Genomic DNA, 15,120 nt, shown 5'->3' with positions numbered 1-15,120 from the left:
GAATTTGCTGCTCAGCTGCCTCCTGCCTCCTTTGACCTGAGACCGCAGAGAGCAGATTTCCTCTTCGCCTTTCTCTCCTTCGGAGCCCTTTCCCCCTCCCCTTCTCTTCCCCCAGGTTCCCCTCGGAGGGGAGGAGAGCGGCACTTTGGCCGAGGAAAGCCTTGGCCCCCTTCTCCTAGTGGGGGGAAGTGAAGTGGGAGTCTGCAGGAGGAGCTGGCGGGGCGTGTGTGTGTCTGGGTGTCTGGGTGTGCGCGCACACACACACATACACACACACACACACACACACACACACACACACATACACACACACAGCTTCTTGGCCGCCCTGTTTCCTGGTGCTCTGCTCTCTTGACCCCAGTGGCAGTCCCTGTCACTGCACTGCTCTGCTCCCTCCTCCAGCTCGCCTCTCGCTCTCCTTCTCCCTCTCTCCCTCTCCCTCTCTCCCTAGCTCTCTTTCTCCTCAGATCGAGGCTGCTCTCATTCCCTCTCTCCCTCTCATTTCCAAGGCAGCCAGCCGGTGGGACCTCCAGGGTCGAAGGTTCTGCCCTGCCTCCCCCAACCTCCACCTCCCAGCGCCTCTCTGCTTCTCTCCCTGGCTCCTTCTCTCCCTGTCTCTAACCAGCTCTGTCCAAGTCCCCTATGGATCGGCTCCTTTCAGAGCACTGAAGGCATCTCCAAGACCCACATCCCAGCCAGAGAAAGGTAATCTACCCCGTTAGAGGGGGGTGGGGGTGGGAGGGAGCGGGGAAGGAGGGGAAGGGAGGGGGTGGTGGTGGTGGAATCAGATGGAAAGGAAGGGGAAAAAAAAAATACACACACACAAAGCCGCGGGTTAGAGGTGCCTTGTCATGTACAAGTAGGAGAGGATCGGGCTGGATCTGAGGCAGCAGGCAGCGTCTGCTCCTAGCTTGCTCTTTAAAATAATAACAATAAGGCGACTTTAGTGCATTTTTTATGACTCGGAATAAACGTTTAAAGAGGTTTTGTTTTCCAGGAGTGAAAGAGAATTATTTTTAGGAGCTGTCTTCTCCCCCACTAACCATTTTCTCGCTCCCTTCCACGCGCCCCCCCGCCCCCAACCCCGACCTCTCCAGGGTGGCTTTCTCCTATCGGGGGTGGCACGGAGGGGGTGAGGGGAAGAAAGGGGGTTGGCGGGGAGGAGAGGGGGGCAGTCAGCACTGCAAGGGAAGTGATTTGGTCGCGGCGAGAGGCAGAGGAGATGGGGGGTGGGGATGCTGGCTCGGCTGCCTGTTTACTAGAAAGTCTCGGGGTTATAATGTTAGAGCACGGCCGGGCTAGGCCGGGGTGCATTGTGTTTGCCGGAGACCAAGGCAACAGCGGCGGCGGCGGCCGCGGCGGCGGCGGATCCAGGGGGGGCAGAATGCAAAGTACAGTTACAGGAAAAGCCGCCTAACCGGGAGCGGCAGGCATTGTGAACAGGGGGGCTGTGCGGCTCTGTGCCGGGAGCCCCGCGCGCGTGTCTGTGGCTGTGTGTGTGTTTGCGTGTGTGTGTGTGTGTGCGTGCGTGCATGCGTGTGTGTATTTTTTCTCACCCTTTCCCCTCCGCCCTAACCTCACTCCTTCCTCCGCCGCCTCCCCCGCCCCCTCCGCCGGTGCTGGAACGAGCCACAGCTGGGGGTGAAGGGGTGGGGGTGGGGGTCAGAAAAGTATAAATCGCGAAGGATTGTTTCTTTTTATTCAGAAACTGGAGTTACTCGCGTCGGGGCCCCGTTAAGCGGAGGAGGCTTTAGGAAACCTTGCAAATCCAGGGTCTTGCGGCCTAGGAGGTGGAAAGGGCAATTATTATTTTTTTTTCTCCCGTAAAGAGGAGGTGGAGATACCGGGGTGGGAGTAGGGGGATGAGACGAAATACACAAAGGCTTTGAGGAGCCGGGGTCCCCCCTTGTCGCGGGGTCAACTACACAACGTAACTCATCTCTCACCTCCGACCACCACCTCCGACCCCCATCACATGTAAGTCTAAATGTGGGCCAGAAAAGGTGCATTGATTGAGAAACACTGAGGACGAACAAAAACTGGCTGGGAAAAACTTTAATTGCGAGAAAAAAGATGACCACCTTCTCTCAGGCCCTTTACATCCCCAGCAAAGGTCGGCTGCGGTGCCCTTCTTCTCGCTCCTGAAGGCAGGGGGGCAGGGACTTGTTTCCCGAGGTGGGGGGCAGGGCTATTTGGGGCCGGGGCATCCACCCACGGGACAAAGGGGGGGGGGGGAGGGATGGGGGGACAGTACAAAACCCGGTGGGCGGTGCAAGCAGGGGGGTGGCCAACAACCGGGGGTGGGGGAGGGGGGGTGCCAAAAAAGGGGGCAGCCCAAGGCGGGAGTGCCACAGGGGGGAGGGGGGAGCCCTTTTGGGCGGGCGCGGCGGGGCCGGAGAGGAGGTGGGGAAAGGGGAGTGGGTGGGGTGGGGGGGGGGGGGTGGTGTGTGTGTTGTGTGTGGGTTTGGTTTGTGTATTTTTTTGTGTATGTTGACCATGGGGTCAGGGAAGATTTTCCTCCCTTTGAAGTCCTATATTTTCAACCCTTCTCAAACCCCCCCAAATTTTGAGGTTTCTCTCTTTCTAAAGGAAAATATCGCCGAGTGTGCCAACGGTATGTTTGGCGCTGGATACAAGTTCAGGGGTGTGTGTGTGTGTGTGTGTGTGTGTGTGTGTGTGAGATCTTTAGGAGTAAGGGATGGGGAAGAAAGCTTTGGTTCCTCTCTCCAGCTGTCTAACTTTCTGCTTCTCCAGCTGTGAGCGCAAACCCGACGAAGGTGGATGAGCATCCTTGGTGTGGGTCTTACTGAAGCACTGAAAGAGCTAAGAAAAAGAAATAATTAGGGACCGAAATGGGATAGGGAGTAAACTGGAGAAAGTTGCTTGTAAAATCTTGGGCTGTTGCTGGGTCTCTTCTCCCCCTGACATTCTCGTGGGGGGGGGGGGGGGGGGGGGAAGAAAATAATCCCCTTTCTTGGCTGGGACAGGTACAGTGCCCAAAGTGTTGTCCCTTTCTCACTTGTACTATTCCTGAGTAGAAGTTGTTGATTTTTTTTGGGGGGGATGAACCCCTATTATAAATTCTTTAATTACTCAAAAGGGTTGCTGACCAGATTTCTGAAAATGAATATTCCTTATTGAACAACCGAAGAATACAAGTGAATGCTATCTAGGAAATAGGAAAGAGACTTACATGATTTTTTTTTTTTTCCAAGAGAGATAATCAAGCAGGCACCAGCACAAAGCTTTTGGCAGCCTCTATACCTTTTTCTATTTTTCTTTAGGCTTATCGTTATAAACTATTGTTTTCCTTTTGGGGGTAGGGTGGAGTGGATGTGTTAGTGTGAACAAAATGAATGTTGACTGTCTTTAAGTGAGGAAAAAAAGAGCAAAAATCTGCTGTTTGGGTGAATCTGCTTTCTAAATATGCTATGGGTGAATGGCTATTCTAACAGTCACATAATAACTTTTGATACATCCCTGAGGTTAGATATGGGCACTGTACCCTGTTTCTGCTTCTGAGACTTTGGGGGAACCTCAATACACATCCTTGCTCTTTAGAAAATGGCTTCATGGGAAGGTGCTGAGGTGAACACCCAGTTGTTGGGGAGGGGGAGAAATGGGGAGTAGAAATGAGCCTTTTCTCTCCTGTCTATAAGGGTATCTGTGAAAGTTTTGAAGTCTTCCCTTCTGCCTCAGTCTGACACTCCTCTTCAAAGGACTCCAGATTAAAGGAGATAGACGCTGCAGGTGCACTGTTCCGATAAGACATTTGAAGAAAGAACACAGTGGAGACAAATTCAAATGAGTCTGTAGCCACCCATTCAGCCTTTGCTAGTTACATGGTCTTGCTTGTACTAATGAAAGGATGTTCTATTTGGCTCATGAGGGCAGAGGTACGGAAATTTACAAATGTTCGCCCATCAGAGGAAGATTGTGGAGGTGAAGTCAGGATTCTGCTGCCCCTTTGAAAGAGGGCAAATGATTTCTGTTTCATCTAAGTTATCTCTCTTTGCACCTTTAAAATGTTCGCAGACTAGAAGGGACAGGGGATGTGGTAACTACTGCAGGCTGCTTCCTAAATATTTAAAAAAGCTATGTATAATTCATTTTAATTAGTAAGTTACCTCCCCAGGAAATAGATGTAACATTTCAGCTGTTTCTTGGACTTAGGAAGCCAAACTGTTTTATTCAGAGGTCTTAGGAGGCTGGGCAAAAATGACGGTTTTCCTTTGCTTCTTTACATTCTGTATGTTACACAATAGGATCTGATGGTGAAGAATAAGAATTGCATGTAATTTTCGTAGCACTCTTTAATTTATGCAAGTACTAAGTTCCCACAGTATGAAAATGTGTATTTTTTTTTTCCTCCTCCGAGCTTTGATGGCTAACATTCTTTTTAATGACAGTCATTTTTGTAACAGGAAGATGTTTCCATTTGTATTTACTTTGCCGTACAGTGCAATTATGCAGCTTCTCCCTCCATAGCGTCTTCCTACTTTGTATCTCAAAAGAGAATTACAGTACTTAGAGCAGGACTGCAATTTCAAGCAGGTGTTGCATGTTACTGTTATGCAAAATATAATTGTAACGGGAAGTTAAGGAAACAGCTGCAAACTTGGTATGGAGACTGGCGACATTATCATTTGTAAGCAGTTCTTATAGATCTCTTACATCACACCAATAGGGACCCAAGTTTGAGTCTGAAAGTGATGGGCCTTTTTGTCAGTGCTCCCGAAAGCCTCGGGGGGACCGATGGGAAGGTCAGGAGAGAGACTCGGAGGGAGGAAAAAAAGAGACAGAGACACAGAAAGAGAGCCCTGAGATGTTGGTCCCTATGAGATGCCAAGTCACAAGTGATTCATCTCTTGGCAGGGACATTGTGGTTGCCTAGTAGTAGAGCAGGCAAGGTGGATGTTATTCAGCCTGCTTTGCTAATGGGAAGGAGGCAAATGATTTGAGTGGAATGCTGTGGAATGTCTTAGCCCAGATAGCATATGGAAGGCTACACAGGCCTGGGGTTGTAAAATAATAAAATAAATGGCCTATGGCAAACCATCTGCCTTTTGCAGGGTGTTTGAGGTGTTCTATGCCAAATTTAAATCCAATCTTAGCATTCTAAATATTATTTTTTAGATCCCAGCAAAGACTGCCGAAGCCTTAATGGAACACATGGCAAGCACGCTTTGAATCGAGGAGCTTAGAACAAGTAGAAGGCGTATTGCCCTCTGAATGTGTGTGTGTGTATGTTTGGTCTGGAGCTCTGACCCATTTCAAGAGTTTGGGACTGGATTTTGCTTTGTGAAAATATACCTACCAACCTCTGAGCCAAACACAGACAGATACCCTTTCTGATATTAGAGCATAATATATCACCATTTTTAGACCAGAAGGCATTGCTTCAGTCTTTCCCCAAGTGTATAAACTTGATGATCAATTATGTAGCATCGAGAATTAGGTACTACAGAATTAGATACTTTACATATGAAATAATGGTATTCTGTCCTCTCAACACACACACACACACACACAACTTTTACAGGGGTCCTAGGTGACAGGTACATTCCAAGTGGTGGACCAAGCATGAGTATGTTTTACTTTCCTGCTGAGTGAGCCCATGGTATTCCCATTAACTTAATGAAATTATAGATATCTTTATAGAGAGAAGAAAGTATACTACTCTATGAGGAGAGGTAGCATGCATGCATTTACAAGTGGGACACTACTTAACTAGGTTGCATATTATGCTTCAGTTCCTGATGTCCTTCAATATAAAGTGCACATATACTCATGTATACTTGCACATATACATACAATGGAAGTATACATATATACACACATATATATCTACATATATGTGTGCCTATGTGTACACACAGTTATCTAAATAAAAATGAAACAGCATTTTCCATTCATTGTTTTATTACATGTATCCCAGGGGAACATTGAGCTTCAAGATGTCAAGAGAAAAATTGAAATTAATCCAATAAGGAAAAACCATTTAAGTTATTCCTCTGTGCAGACACTTGTAAACAAGATGTAACCTCATAAATTTCAGGGTTTTCAGTTGGGTGTAAATATTTGGAAACAAAAGAGGCATGTAGTTTAATGGCATGGAAGGGTGAGGTCAATGTTAGCAAGACCTGTTCTACCTGTGATTGGGTGACCCTGGACAAGTCCCTTAATCTCTTAAGAGCCCCAGGCAACTCTGTAATTCTGTTAAATTGCCTGGCTGGTGCCGATCTGCATTAATAGAAGGAGTTTCCTAGTCTAGGAGTTTCTTATATCAATAAAATCTTAGGGCTAATAAAAAAAATTAGTAAGAGACTCGTAAAATATGAACCTTTAAAAAATTAGGTTCACCCTCAGTTGTGAATGTGTCCATATTGGTCATTCATATAAGTGGTACAGTTAAAATGAAAGATTGGATTCACCTTTGAGATGATCTGGTTGTAGCCCAAAGTGTCCTGTTTTGAATAACGGCCCCACAAAATTGGCTTTAAGAGGAAAAACGAGTTGGAAAATTAGTATTTGTATAGAATTAACCCTGATTCCCAAGGTTGACTACCACAATTAGCCATGAAAACTTGGATTTGGGGGCAGGATTTTTCTCTCACCACATTGGTTTAAATTGGAAGTTTTTTTTTAGTGAAGTTTATTTTATTTTATTTTTTATTTTCTTGCTTTCAGAAACTCACGGCCTTGATGAGTAAGTCCCTCCTCGGGTCCCATCTTTGGCTGCAACACACAATGCCTGCCCCCATCCTTTGCTCCAGAAAGTTGTGAATTGCTCATGACTATAAGGAGGAAGGATGGCACATGGGATCCCTTCTCAAGGTAAAGTCACCATCACCGTGGATGAATACAGTTCAAACCCAACCCAGGCTTTCACTCACTACAACATCAACCAGAGCAGATTCCAGCCTCCACATGTACATATGTAAGTATTTCTCATGATCTATTTAAAAATTTTTTTTTCAAGAAAAGAAAACAATTTTTAAAAATCTCAGCAAATAACAGAGAACTTTTCAGGAAAAACAAAATTAGGGAATTACGTCAGGGAGGATAAAGTTAGGCAAAACAGTTTGGTGATCAATAACTTGAATCTCTCACCTTCTTTTTCCCCAATATCCTTTCCTCACATAAAATTGCATCCCTGGGCAATTTATAAAGCAATTAGGCAGGTGAAGGAAGTAACTTGTCCAAGTTCACATGACTCCTCAGTGCTGGAGCTAAGATTGGAAGTTTGATTTCCTCCACAGTAATGGGTAGATTCCCCCTCACCCCACCATTCCCACAAATAGCATATTTATTTAACATTTATACAGTCCTGCTTCTTCCTTCCTCCCTCCCCCCATTCCCCTTTACATTCAGCTGTGAAATAGGCCTAATTGAGACCAATTGTCCAGTGATTACTGAATCCATTGTCTTTCCTTTGGTGAGTAGAAAGTGTGCTGGCCTGCCCCATTCCACTAACAATAAAGGGGACAAAGGATTAGGGAATTCTGGAACAGTTAGTCTCAAAAACCAGTGCCCTTCCCTCAGACCTTTCCTTCCCCCTCACTCCCTCAAAGTAACATGGGAAATTAGGCTTGAAAACTAACAGAGCCAAATGTAATTTTGAACCCTGGCGTCCTTAACCGACCTGGCTGGATACTTGAGATTTTACTAAATTCCTTCAGAATCCCCCTCAGCTATGTTGAGCTCCATCAGAATGAGGCAGACTGTCATCTTCCCTGTTATTTATTCAAGGCCTTATGTCCACTAGGTCAGACCCTTCCCCTTGCTTGATATGAATGAATGATTCAAAGTTGGAGTGAAGCTCTTGAAAGATAGTTATATAACCAAGATCAGAGAGGTTAGAAATCTGCTTTCCTGCCTAGTCCACACTGGGTAGAATCAAACTTAGGACCCGCTAAGTCCTGAGCTTTCTTTAGTCTTTGCTTTTTTTGGCCTTTAAACAAAAAGGTAAAATAAAAACCCTTTAAACTTCGACACACTAAGAAAATAAAAAAAGGTGTTTTCCTTGACCCTGGAGACTTGGTGAGAATACCAAGATTTTGCTTTGTGGGCATAATCTCCATAGCTGACACTATTACCTGTGATGAGATGTCTGCAGAACAAGGAGACTAAAATAGCAGGCACATGCAAAATCCTTGCAAAGAAAGGCTGCAATTAAAATCTTTCCCAAGCACTGTGTATTTTAAAATATTTTGGGTCCCTTTAAATCAGAAGTGTTTGGGTTTTTTTTTTTTTTTAAATTGGTTTTGGAAATTGCTTAATTTATGCCATTGGAAGGAAAATGTTCAGGCTGACCAAAGCTTACCTGTTGATTGATTAGCTGTTTTTTCCCCTAAATAAGACATAAACATTCTAGTAGATTTGTGGACTTTCTATCACTGAGTTAGAGCCGAAAGATGTATGACAAGTCCCAGCTCTTTCACTTATTATCTGCGTGACATTGCTAAGTAACTTTACCTGTTTGGGCCTGTTTTCTTATCTGTAAAATGAGTGAGTAAGATTACATGACCTCTTCAACATGATTTGGGGATCATAATGTACTATTCAAAATCATACATTTTTTTCTCTAGTATTTGGTATAACATCATGTAGAAGTCAGAATTTGGGTTTTATTAGAGCTCTGTTTTGCACATATTTGGCACCCTTCATTCAAAAATCGCCAAGAATTTTGCTGGCTCTAGTCCCAGTCAGGGATGTTAAGGCAAGAGGAAATTGGGTAAAGCTCTTAGAAATTGGTTTATGGAAGCCGAATAAGAACTTGGGACCTGAGGATTTCCATTTGTTTGTCCTTCCTCAACCAGTATGAAAGGCAAGAGGCATAATAGATAGAGAGCCAGCTTCAAAATCAGATAAGTCCTTGATTCAAATCTTGCCACTGACTTATTGGCTGTATGACTTTGTACAGTTAATTTACAGATGTTTTCTAAGTAGTAGAAAAGGTTCCAGTCTGCATTGGTAGAGGGAGCTTCTTAACTTGGAAGTTCCCTATGCTAATAAAATCACAGATATAGTCCTTATCTTTCTTAATAATAGATAATTTTGTTGTTATTCTGACCCCATTTGGGTTTTTTTGGGCAAAGATACTGGAGGGGTTGGCCATTTCCTTCTTCAGCTCATTTTACAGATGAGGAAACTGAGGCAAGTAGGGTTCAGTGACTTGCTCAGAGTCACACAGCTATTAGTGGGTGGGGCTTGAGTCACAATTGGTAAAAGCAATAAGCACATTCTGAGATTCATCTGCGTTGAGAATTATTCTGGTCTATGTCAAATAGCAATCACATAATCATCAACTGCTTGAAACATACAGTTTGTGATTTTCAGCACTCCCAATTGTTTTTCTATCACATCCTAACAAACTCATATGGTTGGCGTTCTGCTATGTCCCCAATTTTCTCCTCAGCTTCTATCATATTGACTTCTTCACTATTCTTTGTGAATTTTCAGATCTGAACCTTCTCTGTGTTCTATGTAGTTCTGATCTCTCTTTTTTTCCTCTTGATTTGTCAAATTCCCAGTTCTGATGCAAGACCCAACCCTAAATTTATTATCTCTCAGATAGCTTTCCTTTACTGTTTCATCCCACTATCCTTTTTTCTTCCCTTGATCTCAGATTATCTACCTGTACAACTCATTTGAAAGACATACAACAAATGGCATTTGTTGATCAACTTTTTTTGACTCCTATATTTTAAGTTCTTTTATTCAGTTATAATTAAGGAAGAGCTATAAGGACAAGGAAGTTGAGAAGGTGTGAAGAGCACCATTCTGGTGGCTTATTTCTTCTTCCTATAGTCACTTACAAACTTAATAGTATCCACATCTCTGTCCCTCCCTCAAAAAGTAGAACTATCCTTCAACAAGAAATCTTATGAAGCTCTCAGAGCTAAACCCTGCCCTTCCCCCAATTCCCCTTACAAATACTTCTAGTTCCAGCTCTATCTTGGGATTAGAAGCTATATTTCTGAGAATATCATTAATATTCCACATGTATTAACTATTTGTTTGATTATACATTCAGAAGGAAATAATGGGAGAGTTTTCATTTGGAGAGGTCTGTATCTTCATGGTTTTGGGATGAGGTCCATATAATAATATTAAAGAATTTATTGGGTTTCTCTTTGAATTTAGATTTCTCTTTTTCTTAGTTGTATTCCAGTAAATTACTGAGTTAAGTACCTAAATGAGAGCGTTGATTTTAATTTTTAGAAATGGCTAATATTTCCTTTACTAAAAGCTCAATTTTGCAATGATATCCCTTTGTTACAGCTGAGTTTTATCTGTCTCTGAAGTCAAAGGACCCGAGTCTGAATATCTCTTTGTTTGTGTTATTGAATCATTTTCAGTTGTATCCAACCTCAATTTGGGGTTTTCTTGGCAAAGATTACTGGAGTGGTTTTCCAGTTCCTTCTCCAGATCATTTTACAGATGAGGAAATTGAGGCAAACTGGGTGAAGTGACTTGACCAAGGTCACACAATTGCAAAGTGTCTGCCAGATTTGAACTCAGGAAGCTGAGTCTTCCTGGTTCCTGGCTTGGCACTCTAAACATTGTGCCACCCAGCTGTCCCTTGGGAATTTGATCTACAGTTTACTATTAGCTGTGTGACCTTAGGCAAAACAATCTACTTCTTAGGCTTTGAGTTTCCTCACCTATAAAATGAGGGGGTTGGATCAGATGACCTTTATGGCCCTTTCTAACTCTAAAACTAGAAAGCATAAGCATCTGATTTTCCATCGAATATTTTGGATGCTTTAGATCTCCATACTTTATGTCTGGAGAAATAGTTTAAGAAAGTTTAAGAGTAGCTATGACATAGCACCAGGAATCAAGCTAGGTCTCCATGCCTCTAAGAACAACTTTTTTCTTCTCCAATAATTTCTCTGGAAACTTTACCTCTTGATTTTGACTCTTTGATTTCAAAAGTGAATCATTTAGGACACCTAGACTAAAATCTTTGTGCATATTAGTGTGCCTCATTCTGTTAATTTTAAGAAAAATGCTTGATAGCCTACAAAACAGAATCCGAGAGGGCTAAGCTTGAAGCTTTGTGATTTTTGCCTGAGAAAGTTGTTATTGTTGTTTTTCTTCGTTTCTTCTTCTTTCTTCTTCCTCTTCCTATTCTTTTTTCTTCTTCCTCTTCTTTCTTCTTTCCTTCTTCTTCCTCTTACTCCTCTTTTTTTCCTCATCCTTTTTTTCTTCTTCCTCTTCTTTCTTCTTTTTCTTCTTCTTTTCCTCCTCCTCTTCCTCTTTCTCCTCTTATTCCTCCTCTTCCTTATCCTCTTCCTCTTCTCCTGATCTATCAATGACTCAGAGGTGTAATCCACCCATTGTGTGCTTAGCTCCCTGAGTCATATATGTTTCCATCTCCCATTCTAACTGATTTGGGTCCAACCCTTTTGGTTTTCCTGGAGTCTTCTCAGTGAATGTTATAATGAAAAGAGTTGTTATTCGTGATACTCGTGATCATAGGAAGAACTTAACTTAAATGTCTTCCTGATACATTTTAAGAAATTTTGATATTTTGACTTAAGAAAACAGTATCATGCTCTATGTGGAACTAATGATTATCAGTAGGCTAATGAAAAATTGCTTGAAATATGGTTCTTTTGGGGTGTTCTAGCCTTCCTTTTAAGAAAACTAATAATAGAGCTATTATCCTGTCTTCTCAGAACAATTTCAAATTGCTAGTCTTCATAGTGTTTCTAGAATGTGTGTGGAGGAAGTGGATGACTTAAACAAATTTACTTGATGGAGTGAAACTTTAACTTTCTTATTTATCCAATTAAGGTAGATAATGTTATATACTGAGAATATTTCTAGACTTGGGATCAGGGAAGATGGGTTCAAAGCTTATATTTACATTCTCTGGACATGTGATTTGGGGTAAATCTTAACAACCTTTTTGAGTCTCACTTTTCTCATTTGTAAAATGGAAATAGCACTTGTAATTGTACAGCAGTGTGAGGAAAATGTTTTTGTAAAGTATTCCACAAAACAAGTTAATATTATTATTCTCCATACAGCAGGTGTAGGTAACTGGTTACAGGCCTGGTCTAGGAATCTGGAAAACTTAGTTTCAAATACTATATCTGCCACATACTGAGTGGGTGACTCTGAGTAAGTCATTTACCTTCTCAGTGCTCTTGGAAACCGAGACCAAAAGATATGGATAAATTGCATTTATGGAAGAAATTTTCCAGTTTTGAACTCATTAAACCCATGAAACAAATAGGTCCAGATTAAAAGATATTTACATATAATTATACTGAATAGATATAAAACTGAAAATATATACACATATATATTTATGTATATAGGTATGTATTTATATACATATATATGCAAATGCATATTATACATACATATTTTATAATACATATGAAATATACACATATATAAAATGTGTATTATATATGTATATATTGTATATGTTTACGTATATATTTTATACATACATATATTTGAATTACCATTCATAGGGCTGCCTTTCAAACTATATCCTCTGAGATTGTCCAAATGTACTTTACCATTAGAAGGAAATGGACACTAAAGCAGAAAACTGTAGAGAAATCTCTTCATTCCCTAGCTATGTGGCACTAATTTCAAAGAAATTTCCATTTGTTATCAGTATTGAAGGATGGGTGGAAGTCTATCTTAAAAGTGTAGTGGAAGTGACTCTTCCAAAGTTCCCTGAAATGGCCCTTCTTGATATAGTGATATGATAAACTAGAAATTTGGAAGACTTGAATTCTAGTCCAAATTCACCTATTGACTAGCTATGGAACTTTAGGCAGTTCCTGGAATCTCCTTCTGCTTCACTTGTATCATTTTATGATGAGAAATTAAGACTAGATACTATCAGATATGTTCTTCAGTTTTGAATCTACAAATCAAATCAGAAAAGATGAGTTAAAATCTCTATTTTCTGAAAAACAAAGCATTTCACTGTCCTATTGAGGAATGTCCAAATTCTAGACTTTTCTTCTCCTTTACTATAAAAGATCTCAGTGTTTAAAAGAAATTAAAAGATGATGAGAGTATGAATCACCTCATCTTTCTCTTTTGGTCTCTCTGTAAACCAAAAAGTCCTTCCAAACTCCAGAGAAGTGCTGATCTCATGGAGATGTGTGGGTATTCCCTCCAATGAGGCAGACCAAAGTCTATGTATCTATCCCAGGTAAACCTCAGCTCATTCTCTCTTCAGTTAATCTCAGGGAAACAAAAACATAGCACAGAAAATATTATTATTGGTTTATATTTATAGAGTTCTTTAAGGTTTGCAAAGTGCTTTATCAATATCTCATTTCATTTTTCCAACAACCCTGTGATTATGTTCTATTACTACTTTCAATTTAATAGATGAGGAAATTGAGGCAGAGAGAAGTTGTCAGTTAGGGTCACGTAGCTAGTAAATATTGGAGGGGAGATTCAAACTTGGGTTTTCGTTTCCCCAAGTGTCTATCTGCTGTGCAACCTTGCTGCCTTGAAGTCGAAAATAAAAGTATCATGTAAGTATTTTGAGATCATGAAGGATGGTAATAAATGATTGGGATAGAAAAATAACCCACATTAGCTGCAATCTGGAAGGTTATCATCAATATATAAGGTTTGGTGGTATGGTAACAACAAAATACCCTTATCACCAATCTAGAACTCTGAAACATCACATTTTTATGAACAATTTGCAACTTTTGGGAGTTTTTGTGTTGGATGCCATTGCTTCTTTTTAGAGCACTCTACATATATTCGACTCTTTGTTGCTGGTGAGCTGCTATGGCTTGTGTTTATCACTACAATTTATTTTTGCACTAGGCATTAGCATGACTATAATTTTCTCCTTAATGTTTCCAATCTCTTATTCATCTTGGAGATTCTCAATGCCCCCTTTTAGCTTGGATTCAGTCATACATAAACACAGGATATTTTTTCTATTTTTTCCTTCTTAAAAAAAAAATATTTCCCTGTATGCTCCATGGGGGATACGCCTTATGGTCCATGACAGTCAGACTTTGTTTCAGAGCTAACTTTGTTCCTTTACTGTGGATTTCTTTGTTTGTGTTCCAGCATTTTTTTTAAAGCACCACCAAATTAGATCCCACTCTCCTACAAATCCCCCCATTGGAGTCTTTTGGATTTCAAAGTTCAGCTTTGTTGTGTAACAGGACACACCATTTTTGTGTGGTTGCCTGGCTGTCCTGACACTTTGTGAGCTCTTTAATATATACTTGATCAACTGATTTTAGAAATGAGGGAGTGAAGCAATAAATTCAGTGATTATTCAGTAAATGACAACAGCTCATATCTATGTGACACTTTAAGGTTGGTAAAATATTTTGTGTACATTATCTTATTTGACTCTTATGGCTACTATCTTATTTTTATAATTAAGGAAATTGAGATTGCCTACAGTCTCACAGCCAGTATGTGTTTGAAGGAGGATTTGATCCCAGAGCTCTTGGATTCATATTCAAAGAATGGTAGCTCAAGAAAGGGACCAGGGAGATCATCAAGTGCAATGCTCTCGTTTTTCACATGAGTGAAACTGAAGTATAGAGCCATGAAGTCACTCAACCAAGGTTATACAAGACATAAATGTCAGAGCAGAGACTAGATTTGAGCACGTATCCTCAGAAAACAAATCTTGCTTTCTTTCTGCTGCACTTCCAACTTCTGTTATCAAGATTAAAAGTGCAAGCAAGGTTGCTATATATATCTATATATCTATATATGTATGTATACACACACACACATAAAATACATGTGGGTGTGTAAAACCTGAAAATGTCTCTCCTTAAATTCAGAAAGAATCATCAGATTGCCATGCCATGCTCTCCCAAATATATTTTGTTATTATTTTTTAATCTTTGTGTCAGAACATCTTAATCGCAATATGCGACTGCCAAAGCCAGCCAAATCAGTCACACAATAGAGGGTGTACTGTGGAGGTGCTAATTTTAGATTTTAGTTTTCCAGAACTAGAATATCATGTCTGGAAAGATGATTTCGAAATAATCAGAAACCAACAATTTCTCAAAGTGCCCATGTCATAGGTAGCAAGTTCTAATTTAAAAAATTGTGTATCCTTTTCTTTTTCTTTTC

The 15,120-nt window shown here is 41.1% G+C and overlaps 1 protein-coding gene across 2 annotated transcripts in view; it reads left to right on the top strand.

Annotated features, from left to right (window-relative positions):
* The first annotated feature begins 341 nt into the window (after positions 1-341).
* Positions 342-15,120, top strand: part of MPPED2 (metallophosphoesterase domain containing 2) — a 200,545-nt gene continuing 185,766 nt past the window's right edge. Inside the window, exons 1-2 of one of the 2 annotated variants that reach the window (XM_003773661.4) lie at positions 342-705; positions 6,691-6,940. In XM_003773661.4, the coding sequence (XP_003773709.1) occupies positions 6,813-6,940 (128 nt within the window). In that variant the 5' untranslated portion in view covers positions 342-705; positions 6,691-6,812. Of the gene's footprint in view, positions 706-1,674; positions 1,978-6,690; positions 6,941-15,120 lie in introns of those variants that run through there. The other variant, XM_031942731.1, reaches the window with a different exon arrangement.

Source organism: Sarcophilus harrisii, chromosome 6 (genome assembly GCF_902635505.1).
Source record: "Sarcophilus harrisii chromosome 6, mSarHar1.11, whole genome shotgun sequence".
Classification (NCBI taxonomy): Eukaryota; Metazoa; Chordata; class Mammalia; order Dasyuromorphia; family Dasyuridae; genus Sarcophilus; species Sarcophilus harrisii.
The sequence above is the reverse complement of the archived record's forward strand: the minus strand, read 5'-3'. Positions and strand labels throughout refer to the sequence as shown.